At 35.8% G+C, this 19,662-nt stretch overlaps 1 protein-coding gene across 3 annotated transcripts in view; it reads left to right on the top strand.

The window, feature by feature from the left end:
- The window catches only part of hydin (HYDIN axonemal central pair apparatus protein), a 68,655-nt gene that overhangs the window by 11,369 nt on the left and 37,624 nt on the right, over positions 1–19,662 (top strand). For all 3 annotated transcript variants that reach the window (XM_028448832.1, XM_028448834.1, XM_028448833.1), the window contains exons 9-25: positions 2,592–2,784; positions 2,982–3,159; positions 4,400–4,499; positions 5,047–5,165; positions 6,152–6,375; positions 6,564–6,631; positions 7,016–7,239; positions 8,841–8,941; positions 10,448–10,583; positions 10,793–10,957; positions 11,060–11,212; positions 14,862–15,097; positions 15,201–15,438; positions 15,563–15,706; positions 16,535–16,678; positions 17,015–17,107; positions 17,292–17,518. In XM_028448832.1, coding sequence (XP_028304633.1) covers positions 2,592–2,784; positions 2,982–3,159; positions 4,400–4,499; positions 5,047–5,165; positions 6,152–6,375; positions 6,564–6,631; positions 7,016–7,239; positions 8,841–8,941; positions 10,448–10,583; positions 10,793–10,957; positions 11,060–11,212; positions 14,862–15,097; positions 15,201–15,438; positions 15,563–15,706; positions 16,535–16,678; positions 17,015–17,107; positions 17,292–17,518 — 2,743 coding nt within the window. The remainder of the gene's footprint in view (positions 1–2,591; positions 2,785–2,981; positions 3,160–4,399; positions 4,500–5,046; positions 5,166–6,151; positions 6,376–6,563; positions 6,632–7,015; positions 7,240–8,840; positions 8,942–10,447; positions 10,584–10,792; positions 10,958–11,059; positions 11,213–14,861; positions 15,098–15,200; positions 15,439–15,562; positions 15,707–16,534; positions 16,679–17,014; positions 17,108–17,291; positions 17,519–19,662) is intronic.

Consider the following 19,662-nt stretch of genomic DNA (forward strand, 5'->3'; position numbering starts at 1 on the left):
CATCTCTCACATTGCCAGTTAAGGGCCTGCCTTTTTTAATGAATTTCCTTCTGGCATTTCTTTTTACATGAACCAGTTGACAGATCTTATTTAAAATGATCAAGCTCAGACAATATAAATGCTATTGCCTTTCTCTTCTTAGGGAACAGGTTGTTTTATTTATGTCAGGGCTGTTACTGTAATTCCTAAACAGTGTAGTGTAATCCTCAAAGAAATATATATGCAAGCTTAAAAAGTCAATAACTTTTAAGTTATTATTATTATTATTATTATTATTATTATTATTATTATTATTATTATTAATTTGTCAGAGTTGAAATATGTAATGCTAAAGCTTCGTTTTTCAAAACATATATTTAGAAGTTTTTTTTCTATAGCTCCTAATGGTCAGTTGCACCCTGAATAACCAATACTTATCCATTGTTGTAGGGATTTTTTCTCATGTCAGTCATAATTTTAAACAAAGCCGAATTTCACTCACCATTATTTAGACCAAGGCTTAAATTTTACAATCGTATTTCTTGTATTAAATAGCAATGTTACGCTCTTGTGTTATTTCTACTTTGGCCTCAGAAGTGTATATATGTTACATTGGACATAAGCCTCAGCATGTGATGCAAAAGTTGTTTAAACACAACAAACTGCATGCTGTATCTGACACAGATAGGCTATTTGCAAAAAACGTCTTTTTTCATTGAAACTGAAATGAGTTTTTCTGATTTGAATATAAAGAAAAGATTTACATGAGGCGTTGATCCACGTGTCCTTATACAAAAATCATGCAAAGCATGGCGTTTTTGAATCTGTTTTTCATTGCTCTGCCCGTGTATCAACATTAGCTGTGGACTCACAGGGGGTATGCTACGAAGCGAGATTACTTGTTATTGTGCTAACTTCTAAGATTTAATCAGTGAGTGCTGTCCTACAAAGCTCGCTAACATCTTACGGAGCTAAATCACTATGGTAGCTTAGGCTGAACGACTAGCCTGGTCAGCACCAGGTTTTGTTCTGGCTAGGATCTTAGTGAGTACTAAAGCCCCGCCTACTGACCAATCAGTTCTCTAATAAAATGACCTGCCCATTGTTAGAAGATCTTGGTTGGTGCAGATCTGACAGCTGCGTCAAGGAAAGAAAGATTATTAATGGATAAATGCAATTATTTCATTTACTGATAACATCCTTTAGGAAAGATATAGATTTATATCTGATGGACTGATCTACAGTCAGCTGATGAAGCCTGTGTGTCCCTATGCGCGGATGGGTGAAGTCATTCATTCATTCATTCATTCATTCATTCATACGCTAGTGAGGCTGACAGCATCAGCAGGAACATACTAGTGAAACGATGTGCTCTCATCCCAGTGTGTGTGTAATAAATAGGTCTACTTGAATAGAAAAACGTGTGTGCTGTAATAAAGGGAAACTGATCAGAGCGCTGTCTGTTTATCATCCCATCCAATGGATTCATATCATAAATAATCTCACGCATTTACGCATTCACAGTCGGCATTCTCTCCGTGTGCGCTGCACTAACACTGTTGCTCTTCGTTGTCATCATGTATTTAAATTCATTATATTTGTGTTTAAGATCATAAGCTGTTCCTTCATTGTAAAGACACTCGCTCTGCCAGATTTCTCCATTGTAATGATTGGTCAGACGCTGCAATCTCCACCCCTTTTATGTGAGCGCGCACGTACTTCGGCTGAAAACACTTGGCTTAAATTAGCGTGTTGTTATCGACCTTCGTAGGACAGCTTCTCTCTGACCGGGAATGTTTGGTTAGGTGAAGCCCGCTAATGGAGATTAATCCAGGATATAATTATCTAGCTTCGTAGCATACCCCCACAACAATGATGGCGATACCTTAGTATCAACACAGATAATAAGGTACACAGATAAAGATATACGTCTTTTGAAAGATATATATATTTAAATGTAGGTTTTGAAAGTTCACTGAACCTTTTTGACAATGCATAAAATGTCTTGAAAAGATATAATCATAAAGGTGGAGCACCAATGTTACATATCTTCACAGACTATTGTCAAACCATTGTAATTATCAACTTGTTTATCTCACAGATTGCTGCGATACACATAAAGATATCAGTTATGTTTGGAAATCTGTCAAATTCAGGGCAGTTTCAATAATTAAATAATTAACAATTCATTATATCACATATTAATATATAATTGTTTATTTTTTATTTATTTTTTTTCATTATTATTATTATTATAAACAAAAACAAATTGATTTAGCTCCCAAAGCCTGTATTTGGTCTCTGTTTGACTTTTATGTTACATTTTAATTGAAATTTTGCTCTTCAAGGACCAAAGACTTTAAATTATGCAACAATTTTTGCTTACTGACCTGACAAGGTATCATTAGAATTTAAGCAGGAAAGGCTTTGAGTTAAACAAAAACATTTTTTTTTCTTCTTCCAATTAATAAATATTAATAAGATTCTTTCAAACTGTGCCTGTCTCATCGGGGATCTATTTCTAACCTTCAGGGGTAACAAACTATGAGGTATCACAATGAAATATGGCATAGGTGTGATTGTGAAAACAATACTGTTTGTCCTCTCCTCAGGTGAAGATGTGCACATCAGCTTGCATGGAATTTGTGAAGAAGCAAATTTGCAACTCAGACCCAATTCCGTGTGGTTTGAGAAGACGTTTATCTCCCTGGTCAGCCAGCAGACAGTGTCCCTCACTAACAAGAATGACGTCCCGCTGCGGTACTGCTGGAAAGCTTGGCCCACCCAGCAAGAAAAGGATCTCAGGTTATTGATCAATGTGCTAATACATGTTCATGTAAAACTGACAACAGATGATAGCATTTTGCTTCTCAGTTTTGGGATTGTTCCTAAAGTTGAAGAGGTGGAATTGTTTGGCCTTGGTGTCCACCGTGTGTTTCCAGTTACCAATGTTTTTTCTTTGGTTTTCACCTCTCACCTTCCCTCTGCTCCACTCTCTACAGGGAGAGTTCGGATCTCAAGCAGGTAAAGGGCGATAAAGAACGGCCGCATTCTCCGTTTGACCCCACTGCAATCCATCACCTCCCACTGCTGTCCACATCCCTGCAGAACGGAAGCAGTCAGACAAGGACGAACGATCCACAGGACTTCTCACATGATTGTATAAGCATTCAACCAGCGGTGCGTCCACATTTTAACACTTTTTCTCCTATCTCACAAATTATTTGACTAAATATTTAGAATTCTATGCTGTTTATTGTGTGCTGCAATATATATATTATTATTGCAAATCTCAGATCAAATTTGTGGTGTTAAAAAAAAAGAAGCTGTATTGATTGCATTAAAATTGAATTTAACCCCCACATGGCACCTCAAAGACAGGAGGTACATGGACAGTTTTTTTTCAGGTCGTCTGACCTTTTATCGTAAACCCTTCCCACCTGCGTCATCTCAGGCTTCCTATGCAGAGCCACTGGTGGTATACCAAACAGTTAATGCTGCTTGCATGTGCCTTCGTTACAGTAAACCCATCTCAAATCAACATTTTTGACAGAAAAGTTAAAAAAAATGACAGTGGCTATCTGTACGTTTGTCATATCAATATAGCGATATTCTATTTGTATGCAGCACCTCTATTTGGCCAGTTTAGGTCACGTGACAAACACTAAACTTTACCCTAAACCTAACCCTAATCCTAAAAATTGTTGCAATATTGGGTTATAACCTAACTCTAACCCTAACCCTAAGACGCTACGTACGTGTACTTCGTAACTGTACCAACAGCACCGGGGGTTGTCCTTACAGCAACCGTATAAATAGACACTTTCTTAAAAAATGGACCAAAAAGAAGTACACAGGAATTTGATCTGTAGATTTGAAAGTAATATATTACAAGTACTCACGTTACTGTAATTGAGTTGCTTTTATGGGTACTTGTACTTTTTTGAATCTAAATCAGTAATTTTACTTGTACTTAAGTGTGTTTTAAAAGAAGTGAAGTAATTAATTACATTTCTACACCCAAACTTTACTGTGTAGATTATGATTATTTTTGTTTTAAAATGATCAACAGAAATTGTGAAACTAGAAAAAATGAAATGAACTGACAACAATGAAATGCATCACATCATAGCCGACCAATCAGATTAATCGTAATGCTTGGCGCCAAAACACCATTGAATGTTGGTTATTTTCTCAGTTTTAGAGTTCATAAATGTAGATATACTTAGAGCCTGATAATTGTTTTTATTTTCATTTGAATTCATTGGTGCTTTTTTATTTTATTTTAAAAAGAATTGTACATTTTTACAAACCTTTTAATTAATATACATGTATATAAATGTGGGTGTGTTTTATGGCCTGTGATTGATTATTATTATATTATTATGATTATTAAATTGTTTGTCTATGTCTGACTCAGGAAGGAGAAATATGGCCCAACATGACTGCAAACTTCAACGTCACTTTCAAACCAAAGGAGGCCAAACTTTACCAACAAACGTTATACTGTGATGTTACAGGTCAGTATCCAGTATGAAATAACACCCATTTTATTTGAATTTTTTTTAATTTTACTTCTGACATCTTGGAGTAACAGCAAATGCAATGTGGTTTCCAATATAAAAGACACATAAAACCAAGCACACATCATTAATCATATAAAACAATGATATTTCCTCTGTCTCTGGAATGGTGCAGGCTTAGCAGTGCTGATAACTTTGAATATGGCCTCCATGTGTGTCTTTTGGGACGGAGGTTGGATTTACATTAATTTCCATGTTTTTTGAGGCAGTTGGTGACCTGACTTATACGGGTCAAATTTAGCCAAACTGGAAAAAAGTGTTCACTGTCTCTGTATTGTGCAATAAAATAAAGAAAAACAAATAAATCTTATGCCAACTTCAATGCTGACAAAGCATTTTGGATGCATTTTTTTCTAAATCCTCACAAAATGTCAAATTAATAACAAATTAAATCAAACTTCTGTCATATATTCAGTTTTATTACCCTCATTCTATTTGTTTGTGTTTTTGATTGCAACTTAATCCCATGTGTGTCTCATTCTAGGCTGTGAATCAATGCTGCCTCTCAACATCAATGGCGAAGGCACAGGACCTTCAATTGTGCTTGATTATTACCTGAAGGACATGAAAAATGTATTCATAGGGGACAAGGACTATTATATGGTAAGACAGAACTTTTGACACTGCTTTGGAAATGAAAGAATGAATCAATGAATCATTGTATTTAATCCATGCACAAAGTTGGCAAAATGTATTTTATTTAAAAGCTTTACCTAACTGGATTAAATGTGAGAGTCATCAGCTTTAAAATCAGTCCTGAACACTGCATTAATAAGTTTTATTTTTTAAAAAGTAGCACCCGTTGTCATCTCTGCAGTCAGTAAGCAGATGCTAGAGCAAGTGTCAAACTCAAGGCCCGGGGGCCAAATCCGGTCCTTTTAAACATTCAATCAGCCCACAGGAGAAAGTAAAAATGACCTAATAATTTAGTTGTGGATTAATGAGTACAGTTGCGAAGGGGCATAAAATATCTGGCAAAATTCCACAGGAATTTTAGCAATATGCAAAAAATTTAAACTTTTCATGGGAATTCTTTATTGAAAATAACCAACAATTTGGAGTAATTTTAAATCACTGTATATTATCCAAACATAAATCTTGGAACCCATGCAAAAATAATACACTTTAAAAAAAACACAACATATTTTCAACAGATTTATTTGTAAGTAGAACTTTATTTACTTTGATTTATTATTATTGACAATATTTGCAGGGGTTGGCTGTTTTCTCATGCTTGTATAACACGATGGAAGTCATTTTTACTCTCAAATTGTTGAAAGAAACCTAATTTTTCCAAATTCATACTCATTACTCAAATTATTTGACAATTATTTCCCCAAATTAAATAAATATAGTCATTACGTGTCAGTCACCTATTGCTTGGATATTGTTGGTGCATTATGTATTCTTTACATGCTTTTATATCATGTATACGTATATGGAAATGCAAAGTAGCCCCTGAACTAAAAGGAGTTTGACACCCCTGTGCAAGATCGTAGTAATATCATTATTTTGAAAATATATAAAAACAAATTGGGGACAAATAAAGTAAAATTGTATTGACATTGAATTTGTTTACATTCTTCCAGGTGAAGGTATCGAACAAAGGGCTGATTGATGCCTATTTTAGGCTGTCAGGTCCGGACACCACCTTTGGACGCTGTTTCTCCTTCAGTCCAGAGGAAGGTGTTATTCCCTCTGGGGCCTGCCAGATTGTGGAAGTCACCTTCCACAGTTGTGACTTGGGTTCTTTCTCTGAGGATTTGCTGCTCGCTGTCACAGGACGACCTCAGCCACTCACTTTGACCTTCAGGTAAAGTTGGCAGGCAAAGGATCTCGTTTTAATCTCAACCTTTAAGATATATCTAGGCTCATAAAAATGTCTGTGTGGAAATTCTGCACGTATCAGTTGGTAAATAAAACCCAATAACTTCTGTTTAGCAAAAAGTATATTTTAGAATTGATAAGCTTTTATAAACTAATGTGTCTGTATTTTTTTAGGGGTTGTGTCATTGCTCCTACATTTCATTTCAACGTTTCAACCATCAATTTTGGAGATGTGGCCTTTGGTGAGTTATAGCTTTATATGATATTTCTATTACAATTACACTGTTACTATTTATCTTCTTCTTCTTTCTATGATTTCTATTATTTCTATCCTTCTCATAAATAATAACATTAAAATAGGAGTAATAAAAAATAATAGGAATAATAGAATCATATATGTTCAAACTAAGTACAATATTATATTAGTGTACCTACTTTGTATTTATTTTGTCTATTTGAACTTATGTACCATGAGACCTCATTGTAAATGCGGTAACAGATACGTGCATAGTGAACTTCGACATTTGGCTAAGAAAAGAGCTTCTACATAACCGAAGCTTATAAGTAACTATTTGTTTAGTTTTTATAATAATTTATACTTTGTTCTTTTCTTTCTCGTGTTATAGGTTTCCCGTTGATCACAACTTGCACACTTTTCAACACCTCTTTTGTGCCTATGACCTTTTCCCTACGGGTTGTGGGAGATGGGCAGGGGCCTTCCAGTGTAAACGGGTTTCAGCAGGTCTCTGATTTGTCAAGAAAAAATTGGCAAGGTCTTACTGGAGCCAACGAGTTCACCGTCAGTCCTGACACTGACACTGTGGGTGCCATGTCTGACGTCATCATCAAGGTGCATTTAGTTTTAAATGAGCTTACATTTTGTTCTTGGTTTGATACATGCTCGCCCGTAGTTTGTTTTAATTACTATACTCTGTGAACTATTTAAGAATCTATTCGTTGATAGAAGAGATCTCTGAGAACTGTTTTATTTATTTAAGATTATTGTCAAAAGGCACAGTATTTATATTTTCTTCCTTTTCAAATTCAAATACTATACTGCACATTTTTTAAATATTTAAGAACTAACAGGCCAAATCAAAAAGCTTTCTTTCTTTTATTTGACTGAGGTAGTAGTATGTTTTTTAAAAAAAAAAGATATTTGCTTGGATGTCATACATATCTTAGATATTTGTCCCGAACCGAGTGTCAGAGGAGTGTTGATGGTCTAATGAGAAAATTTCATTTTAAATTACATTAACAGTTAATTTAGAATGCATATTGTTAAGGTACCACCAAGTGTCGCAATATTTGACTCACAAATAAAATTGCAGAAAAAAGGGGGGTGGGCCCCCAATCAAATTGTGCTTGGCATAATCGTAATCTATGTTGAATTGCTTTTGAAACGATATATCACATGACTATGTTCCCTTAAATTTGTAAATTACCAGAAATGGGGGGGAAAGGGCTCCTAGCGTCTCATCGTAATCATTCCTAGAGTATTCATACCAAACTGCATGCCGATCTAACGAGAACTAACTGAGGAGTAGTCTTACTATCTTACTCGCAATTAAATGAGAAATCGACTTTCGGGTGTTTTTTTTCTTTTGGGGCCCCAAATTGAAAATCGGGCTCTGAGCGACGATGCATACACATCCATAGATTATACCGACCAAATGTCAGCCCGATCAGTTCACGAATACCAGAGAAGTAGCGATTTTAACTAGTGCACACAAGAAGAAGAAGAAGAAAAAGAAAGTGAGTGGCATTTTGAATATGATTGCCCGATCCAAAAACTACTCGAAAACCGTAATTTCAACGTTAAACATTCCGATCTCCATCCTTGAAGCATTCCCAGACGTAGCATGATGAAACATGGCTGACTGAAGTAGTATTTACAATAAATACATTAATATTTGTGTGGCCTTCCAATGCACTTTTTTAAATCGGAGGTAAAAAAAATCCAGAATTCTGAAATGCATTGAAACACAGGATTACTGCTCCTCCAGGTATTTCACACATTTGCTCACCCCACTCGCTCCATGCCCCCACAGGCTAAAATAGCATTCGTGTTTTATACAGTGCCCCTTAAAAGTTGTTTTTTTTTCTTCTTTTTTTTATTAACAGGTTCTACTCGAACTTTAATAAAATGCCTTCTAATTTGCAATATATTTATGCTTTACAAACACAAACCTCAGTCAAGTCTAATGTGCAGTTTCACTTTTGACAATACCAAACTTTATTATACTTGATTACCTGCAACCCACATTTACACTAAGTGAAACATTCATGTCAACATAAGGGCCTTATTTGCTCAACCTTACACCTAGCACATCATAAAGCATTGTCTCAACATTCTTACTTTTAATTTTACACTTACAGGATCCCAGCAAGGATTATTTTCTCTTTCACCTCTTTAACAGTGTTTTTTTTTTGTTTTTTTTGTTTTTCCAGGTGACGCTGTGCTCCAATACTGTCCGTGTATACAGCCTGGCTCTGGTTGTGGATGTTGAGGGTGTTGGGAAGGACATCATGACTCTCCCCATCAGTGCCAGGTAAAAGTCACACAAACTTACCAACATTTGCATTTTTGTATTGAGTGTCCCAAACTTTAAATGCGAGGTTTTTCATTTTTTAGATTTTCACAATATGGGGTGAGTGTTCAGCTCAGGTGGATATATGGCAGCACAACAAAGCAATCTAATTTACAGCTGACTAACACATTTTGTTCAAAGGCGGTGTCACATTGTTAGCAGGTAGTTTTGTCTTATTTTGCACTGGCAGAAATTTTTTTTTCAATTAAAAAAACAACTTTAGGTTTGGTCACACCTGTGTAAACACAGATATTGACTCATTTTGAAGTTTCTAAATGCACTACAACTAAACAAGTTAACACCCCAGTCCAAAAGCATTTATGTAAGGCCTAATGTAGTCTATGGAAGAACTGTATGAGTAAATCAGTGCCTGGAATCAGAATCAGAATCTACTTTATTGGCCATGTAATGTGTGTTCTCTAACAATGTAAACATTAAATAATAACAATCAACTAGAAAAAATATAAACATAAACAGGAGTTAAAAACTAATATGTGCAAAACTAAATAAAATTATATAACAAGATAATAATAATAATAATAATAATAATAATAATAATAATAATAGTGCAGTAGTGGAATCAAATGACTTCCACAATAACATTTCAACGTATCCCGGCGAAATTGATTGACTCAACACATTTCTAAGCAATATTACTTAAATGTAAGAAAATAAAATATTTCAAAAACAGAAACTGACCACTTGAACATTTACATTAGCTTGGTTATATACTAGAATTTTACTGAGCTTTAGTGAACTCCCTTGTGGGAATTCCCAGGCAATTTACCGTGAAACGTCCCATGGAAAAGTATTTTATCGATACATTGATTTATTGTTTATATCATGTGGACATCACATTTACATTGGACAACCCAAATATATTGTTGTATGGATAATGTGTGCGATCTATAGTGAGATATGCTGCTGTGCTGCTGATGATTAATGAGTTTTCTATATATTTACACACATGCATGAAGAAGTTCTGGCAGTTTATAAAGTGCATGTTCATGTTGTGGCTATATTGCACACCGTCCTGGTTCTCTGACAAGCTGTGAATGCGACCTATTGAACCTCTGTAAAGGCTGACGATGTGTTGAATATAGAAAGGCTAATTTGCATAATTATACAATAGTGTGTATCAATATCACCCAGAATGAGAATCTGAGCACAGATATTTTCAACCTTGAGCTGATCATGTTAGAGAAAGTTCCTTCAAAATGAACAAAATGTTTAATCTGGTAATACATTCATGAATTTAATCACTTTTATTATTTTTTTTAATAAAATATTTAAAATAATAATAGTTATACAGCTATTAGGAGTGTAAATCTTATTTAACAATATATCAAACATTTTTTTCCCAGCATGTTATTTAATCAACAAAACTTTTTAATTAAAATATATCTTCAATATAATATTTAGATTGAAACATTTCTCATGTTTCTGTTCATTTTTTTTTCTTTATAGATGTGTTGTGCCTGACATTTTGGTGCAGACTCCAGTTTTGGATTATCAAAGGTGTTTCATCAACTGCATTAAACAACAACATGTGCGACTGACGAACCCCAGCAAACTGCCGGCTTGTTACGGCGTGCTTGACCAGGTAAAGTCATTTATTGGTGCAAGTAAGAGGACAAACACCTTATACGCATATAAGAAACGTGGGAATTAGAGCATTGCTTAGCCCACTCTCTACATTACAAAAAAACAACTTGATGCATTCATCTGAGAATTAATAATGGTTCATGATTTCATTCATATGTTCCTATATACAGTGTATTTACAGCATCTTTTTCCTGTCCGGGTTTTCAGGAACATGATGGGACTCCTTTACTGCTGTTTCACAGTTCCTCACCCAGAGGAGTGATCCTTGGTGGCTGTTCAGTGGAGATCCCTGTTAATGTGTCTGCTCTAGCTGTAGGGAGGCTGGAGCATGAACTAAAGATTGCTTTGTTCGGCAGCCTTCAAACACCTCTGGTAAGCGTATGTTACAGAATTATCATCATGATGCTCCTCAATCCATGTTTTCCTTGATTTGTCAGTGAATTCTGTTTAATATTAAATCTCTTTCTGTCACAGGAAGTAAAGTTGTCTATTATTGGACAAGGACCTGTTGTTCATGTTCAAGACACCAACCTGGATTTTGGAAGAATCCCTGTACTCACAGACACAGTTAGAACCTTGCAGCTGACTAATCAGTCTCCGATTCCAGCTAACTTCTCGACTCCAAAGGTAGAACCAACTCAACACTTCAGTATAAATCAACACCTTATCTACACTTAAAGAGATACAGCAGAACATATTGAGAATGTTTATACAGTATATGGCAGTGGTTAGTGTCTGTGGAGACAATATGAAAGTAGTTCTGACAGAGCCCTGGTTTAGTATGGAGTTGGGATACATAACCAAGGCCAAAATCCTATTTTCGTCTTTACAAATTTAACAAGCATACATTTGACATTGGCTGCTAAAAAATGTGTTTAATTTTCAAATTGACACGTATTTGTTTAAAAGTGCAGAATCATGACTGTATTCCTTTTGAATAATAAAATTGAATATTGATCAGGGTTCCTACGGTCATGAAATTCCTGGAAAAGTTATGGAATTTGAATAACCGATTTTCTAGTCTTGAAAAGTCATGGAATAATTGAACTGTTTTGGAAATATAGCCTATTTTATTTGAATGTTTAAAATATATTAAACCCCCAAGATGTTAAGTGTTATCTCAAAGTGACGTTAAGCCCGACCTTGAACCCTAACACCTTGTGTTGTACATCGCTGTGGATAAAAGTGTATTTTTGAAATTGTAATCTTATAATTAAACATGGTAGCACTTAGTTCATGTTTATCGTTGCATTCAATGGCTGATGCATCGTTATTTAAAAAATATTGCAAAATGGGTGTCAAGAAAATTTTGCAAAAGTTTTGAAAGATCATTGTGGGAACCCTGATTGATGTTTTTTCCAACTAACGGGGGTTGTCCGTACGGCAGCTGTACAAATAGACACTTTGATTTTAATACTGTTCATGCTGATTTACCATTCACTTAATTAAAATAGAGAACTTACTTCTTCAGTTCTTCCAAGTCTTGTAAAAGTCACTGATAGAGTCTGACTGCTTTATAATTATCATAATATTTATTCCCTGTTGTGTAACAATCTGAAAGCCATATTTTTCCGGTAGGGTTTACTATACAGCACGTAGCGATTCACCTGCTTCCTCAAAGTGGCTTTCTGGCATCACCCTATCACTGTCATTTAAAAATCAAAAATGGTTCCCTGCTGCATTGGCCCCTCCCTCTGTGTAGATGCAGTTGTGTGACCCTGTCTTTCCTGCTGAGGCAGTGCTGTAGAATGGAGTTCCTCTTCTGCACTTTCAAAGCAACAATCAATGCAGGTCCTGCTAGAATTACATTATATCTTGGTCAATAAGCTTGCACCAAGCCATTCACATAAATGTGATGAGAGAACACTGTGGGGATAATGCACATGCTTTCCACCCTTACTGGTTGCATTAGTGACAATCTTGGAAATTATGTCATCTTTAATAAGGCAAAAGATATTTTATGTAAATATTTATATAGTGTCAAATTATTCAGCACAGATTGGATATATGTGGATTCAAAAAAGGTAGTGATACATAAAATTTGAAGTTGTCTGCCACAATCGTATATAAAAGTTACATAGAATATACATTTTATTCTCAAAAAACTAGTTGTCTTTTTATTCCTATCATTTAAAGAATAGGAGCTCTTTAGTTAAAAAACTGAACTCCAGGAAGAAACTTTTCTGTGGTGTTGTAAAGCTTTGAGATCTCATGGCTTTCCACCACGTTTTCCAAACTTGCCTGACTGCATTTATAAGCAATCGATGCTAATCAAACGGTGGGAGGCAGCCAGTTTGATGTGATTATTGAGATTTCAGTTGTCTTCCTCCTCACTCAGGGGACGCAACCCTGTTTCTTCCTCCCTCTCATGACTCCTCCCACCTCTTTAATCGTAATCACCTTCATATCGACCCACTTCTAAGTTTGCTTTCAGCAGCTCTTTTGTCCCATCGTACAAATGCTGAGAAAGTGATCTATGACACAAAGTGGCTCTGTGGTCGTACGCTGCCTGTCTGAGTTGGACATTTTTATTCACGATCTCAAAGTCTTTTCATCTTCAACATTTTTATACTTTTGCATTTAAAAAAAAAATGTATTATCATTTCACTTGGCATTGGATGAGATCTTGTTAGACTCTATCCACGCATCTAAAATTAGAGACTAGTGACGATTCTTTTAACAATGGACTCAAAAAATGGCAAAAATCTGTATTTATTTAAATGACTGTATTTAACTTTGAATATTGCTTTTCTTTTGGTTATGTTTTGTGCAGTGTAAACTTCCTCCCTAGTTTCTCATTAATTCTGTTACTTTTAACCTTTTTAAAAGCCTCCCGTGGACAAGTGTTATGAACTAGCGCATGTGCTAATATCATCTGGGTAACTAATGTTTTTGTGATTAGGGGTGTCCTGATCCAATATCGATAATGGTACGATATCAGCCTGAAAACAAATATCAAATTCAGATTTTGGAATCTTTTTTTTCAATTCATTTTTTAATTTATTTTATTCAATTGTAGAATACTGTAGATTTTATGTTGAAGGTTAAAATGCATGTAACCAATTGGTTCATAATGATTGGGTCAGTTTTTCCTTACTGTTGCTGACTATTGTTCTCTGTTTGAGTAACATCACTTGATCAAGCCTTTTCTAACATCCCACACAACAAAATAAGTAATTATAATTTTTTTATTAAATAAAAAAAAAATTAAAAAAAGTATGATTCATACTGATATCTGATCAATATCGCTATCGGCCGATACGCAAGGCTGCAATATCGGTGTCATATCGGAAATGAAGAAGTTGTATTTGATGTCCACACCAAATAAAGGGAATCATCATCATTACCTCTCCAAACACAATCAGCTTACTTCCTATTGGATCATTTACTGGCGTGTTCCTGTTTTGCACACAATACTAGTAGTTTTGATTGGATACCTTCCAAAAAATACAATTGATTGGATTTTGTCCCATGTGAACATTATAGTTTACTTTTTATCAGTACAGTAAACGAAAATATCATTACATTTTGACATAGTTTTTGTTCACTTTTTTTAATTAGTCAGTCTAGTTATTGTCACTTAAAAAATGTAGTCGACAAAAATCTATGGCAACTCTGGGAGTGGTGGCTTAGTTAGTGGTTCAGGATGCGGGCTTGTAATCAGAGGGTCGCCACCACAATTGGCAGCCCTCTGCTTCCCCTCGGGGAAAGTGGGTAAAATGCAGAGAAGAATTTTACTACGGTGATGAACAAAGTATACATTGTTATTATTGTTGTTATTAAAAAATTTACATTGCACTTGAATTTCTATAGTATAACATAAAGGCAAAATCATTGGTGGAGCCAAGATCCTACATTATAAATTTTACAATTTGATGGATCTTTATGTATATCTTTATACAGCACTTATCTCATTGATTCTGTCCTTTGAAATTGTGTTTGCTCTTAGACGCGTAAGATAGGAAGTCACTACGCTTCTCTTCTGTGGATCACATACCCCACTAAAATGTTGATGCGATTATAAAGCTACATGATATACACATCTATTTCCCGAAGGCATCCGCTGTATAGTTGCCCATTGCCAATGCGGCACAAATAGAGGAAAGTGCTCCCACAAGGGAACTATTTTTATGCATCACATTACAGACATGCATATATCTACTGGAACATTTAGTGTACACTGTTTCTAAGGGAAGACCCTCTGTGTTAACCCCTTAGCTCTCCTGGTTCGTTCTGAAATTTGACTCATGGTTTGTGTTTGTGTTTCCTGTTAAAGCTTAAAGGCTCCTTTTGGCATGTTGAACCCAGTGACGGGGTCGTGCCACCAGAGAGCACGCTGGAGATCAACGTTGTTGCAAACCTGAAGGACACGCTTTTCTTCGAAGGCCAGCTGAATGTGTCGATACAAGACAGCCATATGCACACTGTCGCTCTGACTGCGACAGGAACTGGAACAACACTTGTTAGTGACAAACCTTTGGGGCCCAACCTGGACTTAGGGACATACTTCAGGTAGAGTACACCACATTCACACTTAAACGTACAATAATAACTGGATGATTTAGAAACTGTAGAATTATCTTTTTTCTAAATAATTATTTTTGTGTTTTTCAAGCCATGAGCCATGTCAGTACAGCTTTAAGCTGACCAATCAAGGGAAGAGGGTCCACCTGATATACTGGAAGATTGAGAATTCAACCTTTTTACCCCAAAACAACGATGATCTTAGCAGTGGGTTACCACCACACTCCAGCACCCAGAAACCGCTATTCAGCATTTCTCCAAACCGCGTGGAACTTTTTCCCGGCGACTCTGTTGACATGTTGCTCACAGGATTGTCACACTCCCCCAAGGTAAAACATGTTTCCTTTAGGCTAAAAGTGAATGAGTTATACACTATCTCTAAATATCACAGTCAGCTGATTTAAAAAATAAATGTAAGAATAATTGAATCATGCATCTCTCCTGTTCTCTCAGGTCGTTCAAGAGTGTTTGATATGCTCTGGAATCATTGGTCAACAGGGTTCCAAACAGAACATCATGGCTGTAAATATGACATGTCAGTTTGTGGCTCCAAAGCTCAGCATCTCTCCAAAGGAGCTGAATTTCTGCATCAAGAAGGTGATGATTAAGAAACTCACTCAAAGAAAGCCTTTTGTTTATTTTTAGACCGGACGCCACTGACTTTGTTGTTGTTGTTGTTGTTGTTGTTGTTGTGTACACTAGTTAAAATCACTACTCCTCTGTTATTTGTGAACATATCAGGCTGAAATGTAGTAGGTATAATCTATGGATGTGTACACATTGACGCTCAAAGCCCGATTTTCTTCTTTCGGGGACTCAAGGGGCCGTAGTTTTATCAGAACTTGTTAGAATTTACTACGTATTTGCCCTATAATTCAATTCCTCATCTCCCAACAATTTTAAATGATAGGAGAATGTGTATGACTTGTACCTTCAAAACGAATTCATTAGTATCAGTGTTATGTAAAAGAACAGAGTATCCATCGTTAGGCACAGTTAGCCAGTGCAGTTTAGAGAGAACTGTCTGATGTTCAGTCACAAGCAAACACTCTCACACATCAAGCAAACAATGTCACAAAATGATTGTCTTTATAGAAAATAAGTCTTTATATTTCAATGTAAACGTGGAACATGTCCTATGATAGTCTGCTTCATGAACAGCTCATACCTGCGTTAGTTGGAGAGTTAGAGATGAACACTATTCTTGAAAACTTCTGTCATTCAGATTCTATTTAAAACAATTTGCAAAATTGCCAAAGAAAACATAAATGGTCATGTAGAAATCAAACATTTTAATTCGTATCTACTTGATGGAAAAGGTTTTTCTCATATCATTCATTTATTTTTGTGTTTTTTCTTAGTGTCATACTGGTAAGTTGAAAGGTTGCTTTTTGTTATTAAAGGATGTGTTTTTCAATTTTACAGGAGATGGGGAAGGATTTACCGTTATTGTATGAGAAGCTGGTCCTAAAGAACGTGACATCTCTGCTCCTCACCATGGAACTTTCAACTGAAGAGCCTTTCTTCTTCTGTGATGCCCCTGGAGACCAGAGCGTAACCACAGCTAAGGTGTTTAACTTCCACCGCCCACTTATATTTTCATGATTAACAGGGCATATTGGCTCAGCAGTACTGTAATTATCAAAGAATATTTCACTTGAATGAATGAGTAGAAAGAGTAACATGATTTTACTTATTTAAGAGTTAGTTACCTATTACGTAATGACCTCCCTTCCTTACATATAGCAATATATTCTTCATTCATTTAGTGGGGTACACAGATTTTGAAATAGAGCTGAATATAATAGGTTTACATTCAACATCACAACTTTAATTGGTGCAAATTTAAGATGATTCGTTTGTTATCATGCTGTACTTTTTCATGACATAGTTTTGTCTTTTTAGTCCATGGTTTTAGGAGATGAGAGCCTGGCCGAATGTTGGATTTGCTTTAATCCAGCGTATTATCAGGATGAGATGTCAAGACGCCTGGATATGGTAACTTATTTTCCCTCAAAAGTTTTTGATACTGTAAAATTTGCAGGATAGTTTAATGAAAAAAGAGTTAATACAACCTCTTTCCTTTTCCTTACATGGGAGTTATTTCTCCAACTGTATTTTACAGCTGTTGTTGTTTATAGTGATGCTTTAAAAAAAAAAACATTCATTCCTGTGTGGACAGGCTCTACAGATTCACTACCACGAACACCCACAGACAGACCTGGTGGAACTGCATGCTGAGGTCCATTACCCCAACCTCCACTTTTCCTCCACCACAGTTGACTTTGGCTGTGTAATAAACTGCACGAGGAAGGAGAGAGCAATCACCATCACCAACTGCTCCCACCTGCCTGTATCATATCACTGGACCTTTGTGGATGGCCAGAAACACAGGGAAACTGACAACAGGTACCTTTTTTCCCTAAACTGGTTGTTCCACTGGTTTTTGTGTACCACTTTGGTATTTTGTATGATTACATATTGTTATTAATATTTTAGTACAGCGGTGACTGAAAGCTATCACACAAGCCAGTGGTTCCAAATATGTTATAGCTTTTTTAGGGGACACTGACAATACAGTGTCTACCACATGCTAACATGTTATCTACTAAAATAGAATATGAGGAAGATAAATTATAATAGAGGAGGTTTTAGTTCTGAAGACTATGTGCAAACATATCAAAATATTAATGATGCAATTGTAGCAATTATTTTCTTTGGTTCTTCTCCCCTAAAAATGTACAATGAGGTATCAATTCTGCTCCTTTCCTTGAACCCTGACTGCAAAAGCTTCTGAAGATGAATCACCTTTAAGGATGATCATTTTGTCCTCCAACCCACCTTTACATTAGTATACACTAATATGTTTTGTGGCCACCTTACACTTCCACATTGCTTCTTCATCTTTTTTTACGTCTTCTTTTGCTATTCCACCTCCACTGCCCGTGTTTGCGTTCAATCCTTATCGTCTTTCTCTCGTCTTTATTACCCCGTCCTGCTTGGATTGTGACCCCTTTAACTATCCATCTCATGGACTGTGTTGCTAATTAAATGAAGACCTCACTTTATTTGCACAAGCACTTTTTCCAGAGTCTATTTATCCCCCCACAAAGCTCTGTGCTATCTACCCATGCTCAGCTAATTACACCCCTATCAGTAAGTACATCATAGTCCTTGGAGAAAAGAATTCTTTTTATTTTAACCTTATTGCAGTAAGACAGTACCGTACTTCGAGGTGTAGTCAATTCTATTTTTAAGATGTTTTTTTTTTTTATTCAAAGAAGATTTTATTATATTTGGACATTTTAACTAAGCTTTATTTACCCAAGAACCAGCAAAAATATGGCTACAATTAAGTTGAATAGTTGAAAAATCTACCGAAGTCTCTACAAATTGCACCTCCTTGTCTGTCTGAAGCTTTAAAAACTATTGTCTATTGTTAATTGACTTGAATTTTTTTTATCAGATTATTGTAAAAAAAAACAGGAGCAGCTAACGTATATTTTTGTCGTTCTTTTCAGACGTTAAAGGGATCATCCACTGTTTTTACAAATGTTGCCTAAAACCTTTGAAATGTCCTTATTAGAAGATCTGTGTCTAACAAAATGCATGATTTTGCACCAACTTGTTTTATTAACTTTTAAAACTGGGACTACTTTTACCCTGTGCGCCGCCATGTTGAAATGACATCATTGGTGATCCTGGTTGCCTTTATGTACGTGCACACGAAGCTCTTCTTCTCTCCTTAATGGCGTCTACTAAACAGCAGAGTGGGAACTGTCGCCCCCTGTGGCCACTGATTTTTTGCGGTCACGGCTCATTTCTCAGTAAACAAAAGAGGTTTACATCAACTTTTTCTTAAGTCTTACTGATTGTTAGAGCAACCCGAAGCAGCTCAAGTTGTCATTTTAACTGAAAAAACTGCTAAATGATCCTAAATGCTTGACCTCCTGTAGAATTCAATGGACTAAAAGGGGCTAATCACGTCACCAATGATGTCATTTCAACATGGCGGCGTACAGGGTAAAGTAGTCCCAGTTTTAAAAGTAAATAAAACAAATGTGGTGCAAAATAATGCATTTTGTTAAGTATGGATCTTCTAATAAGGACATTTTAAAGGTTTTAGGCCACATTTGTAAAAACAGTGGACGATCCCTTTAAGAACAGTAAGTGTGAAAGTTCGGGGTTGGAACGTTAGAAGTTAACCACTGAGAAAGAGTGCAGGCTGGTGCTGTATCTCTTTTTTAATTTTAAATCAGGAGCAAGACACAGGTGCTCCCAAACTTTAATTATGAAAATTCATAACCTTGTCCTAACCTTGTGTTTTTAGCCTCTTTTAAATTCAGAGCCTAAAATCGCAACTTTTTTTATGCATTTGCATACAATGTTTGTTGACTTTCACATGCAAGTGTTGAAATGAGTTATTTTTAAGGCCAAATGTAAATGCCATTTTCTCAAAAGGGCTGCCATAGTGATCTTACAACAGCGCCCCCTGCTGAGGTTTCCCTCCTCCTTCGTTGAACGATAAATTGAAACATTAGGCTGGTGTGAAA

This window comes from Gouania willdenowi, chromosome 6, assembly GCF_900634775.1.
Source record: "Gouania willdenowi chromosome 6, fGouWil2.1, whole genome shotgun sequence".
NCBI classification, from domain to species: domain Eukaryota; kingdom Metazoa; phylum Chordata; class Actinopteri; order Blenniiformes; family Gobiesocidae; genus Gouania; species Gouania willdenowi.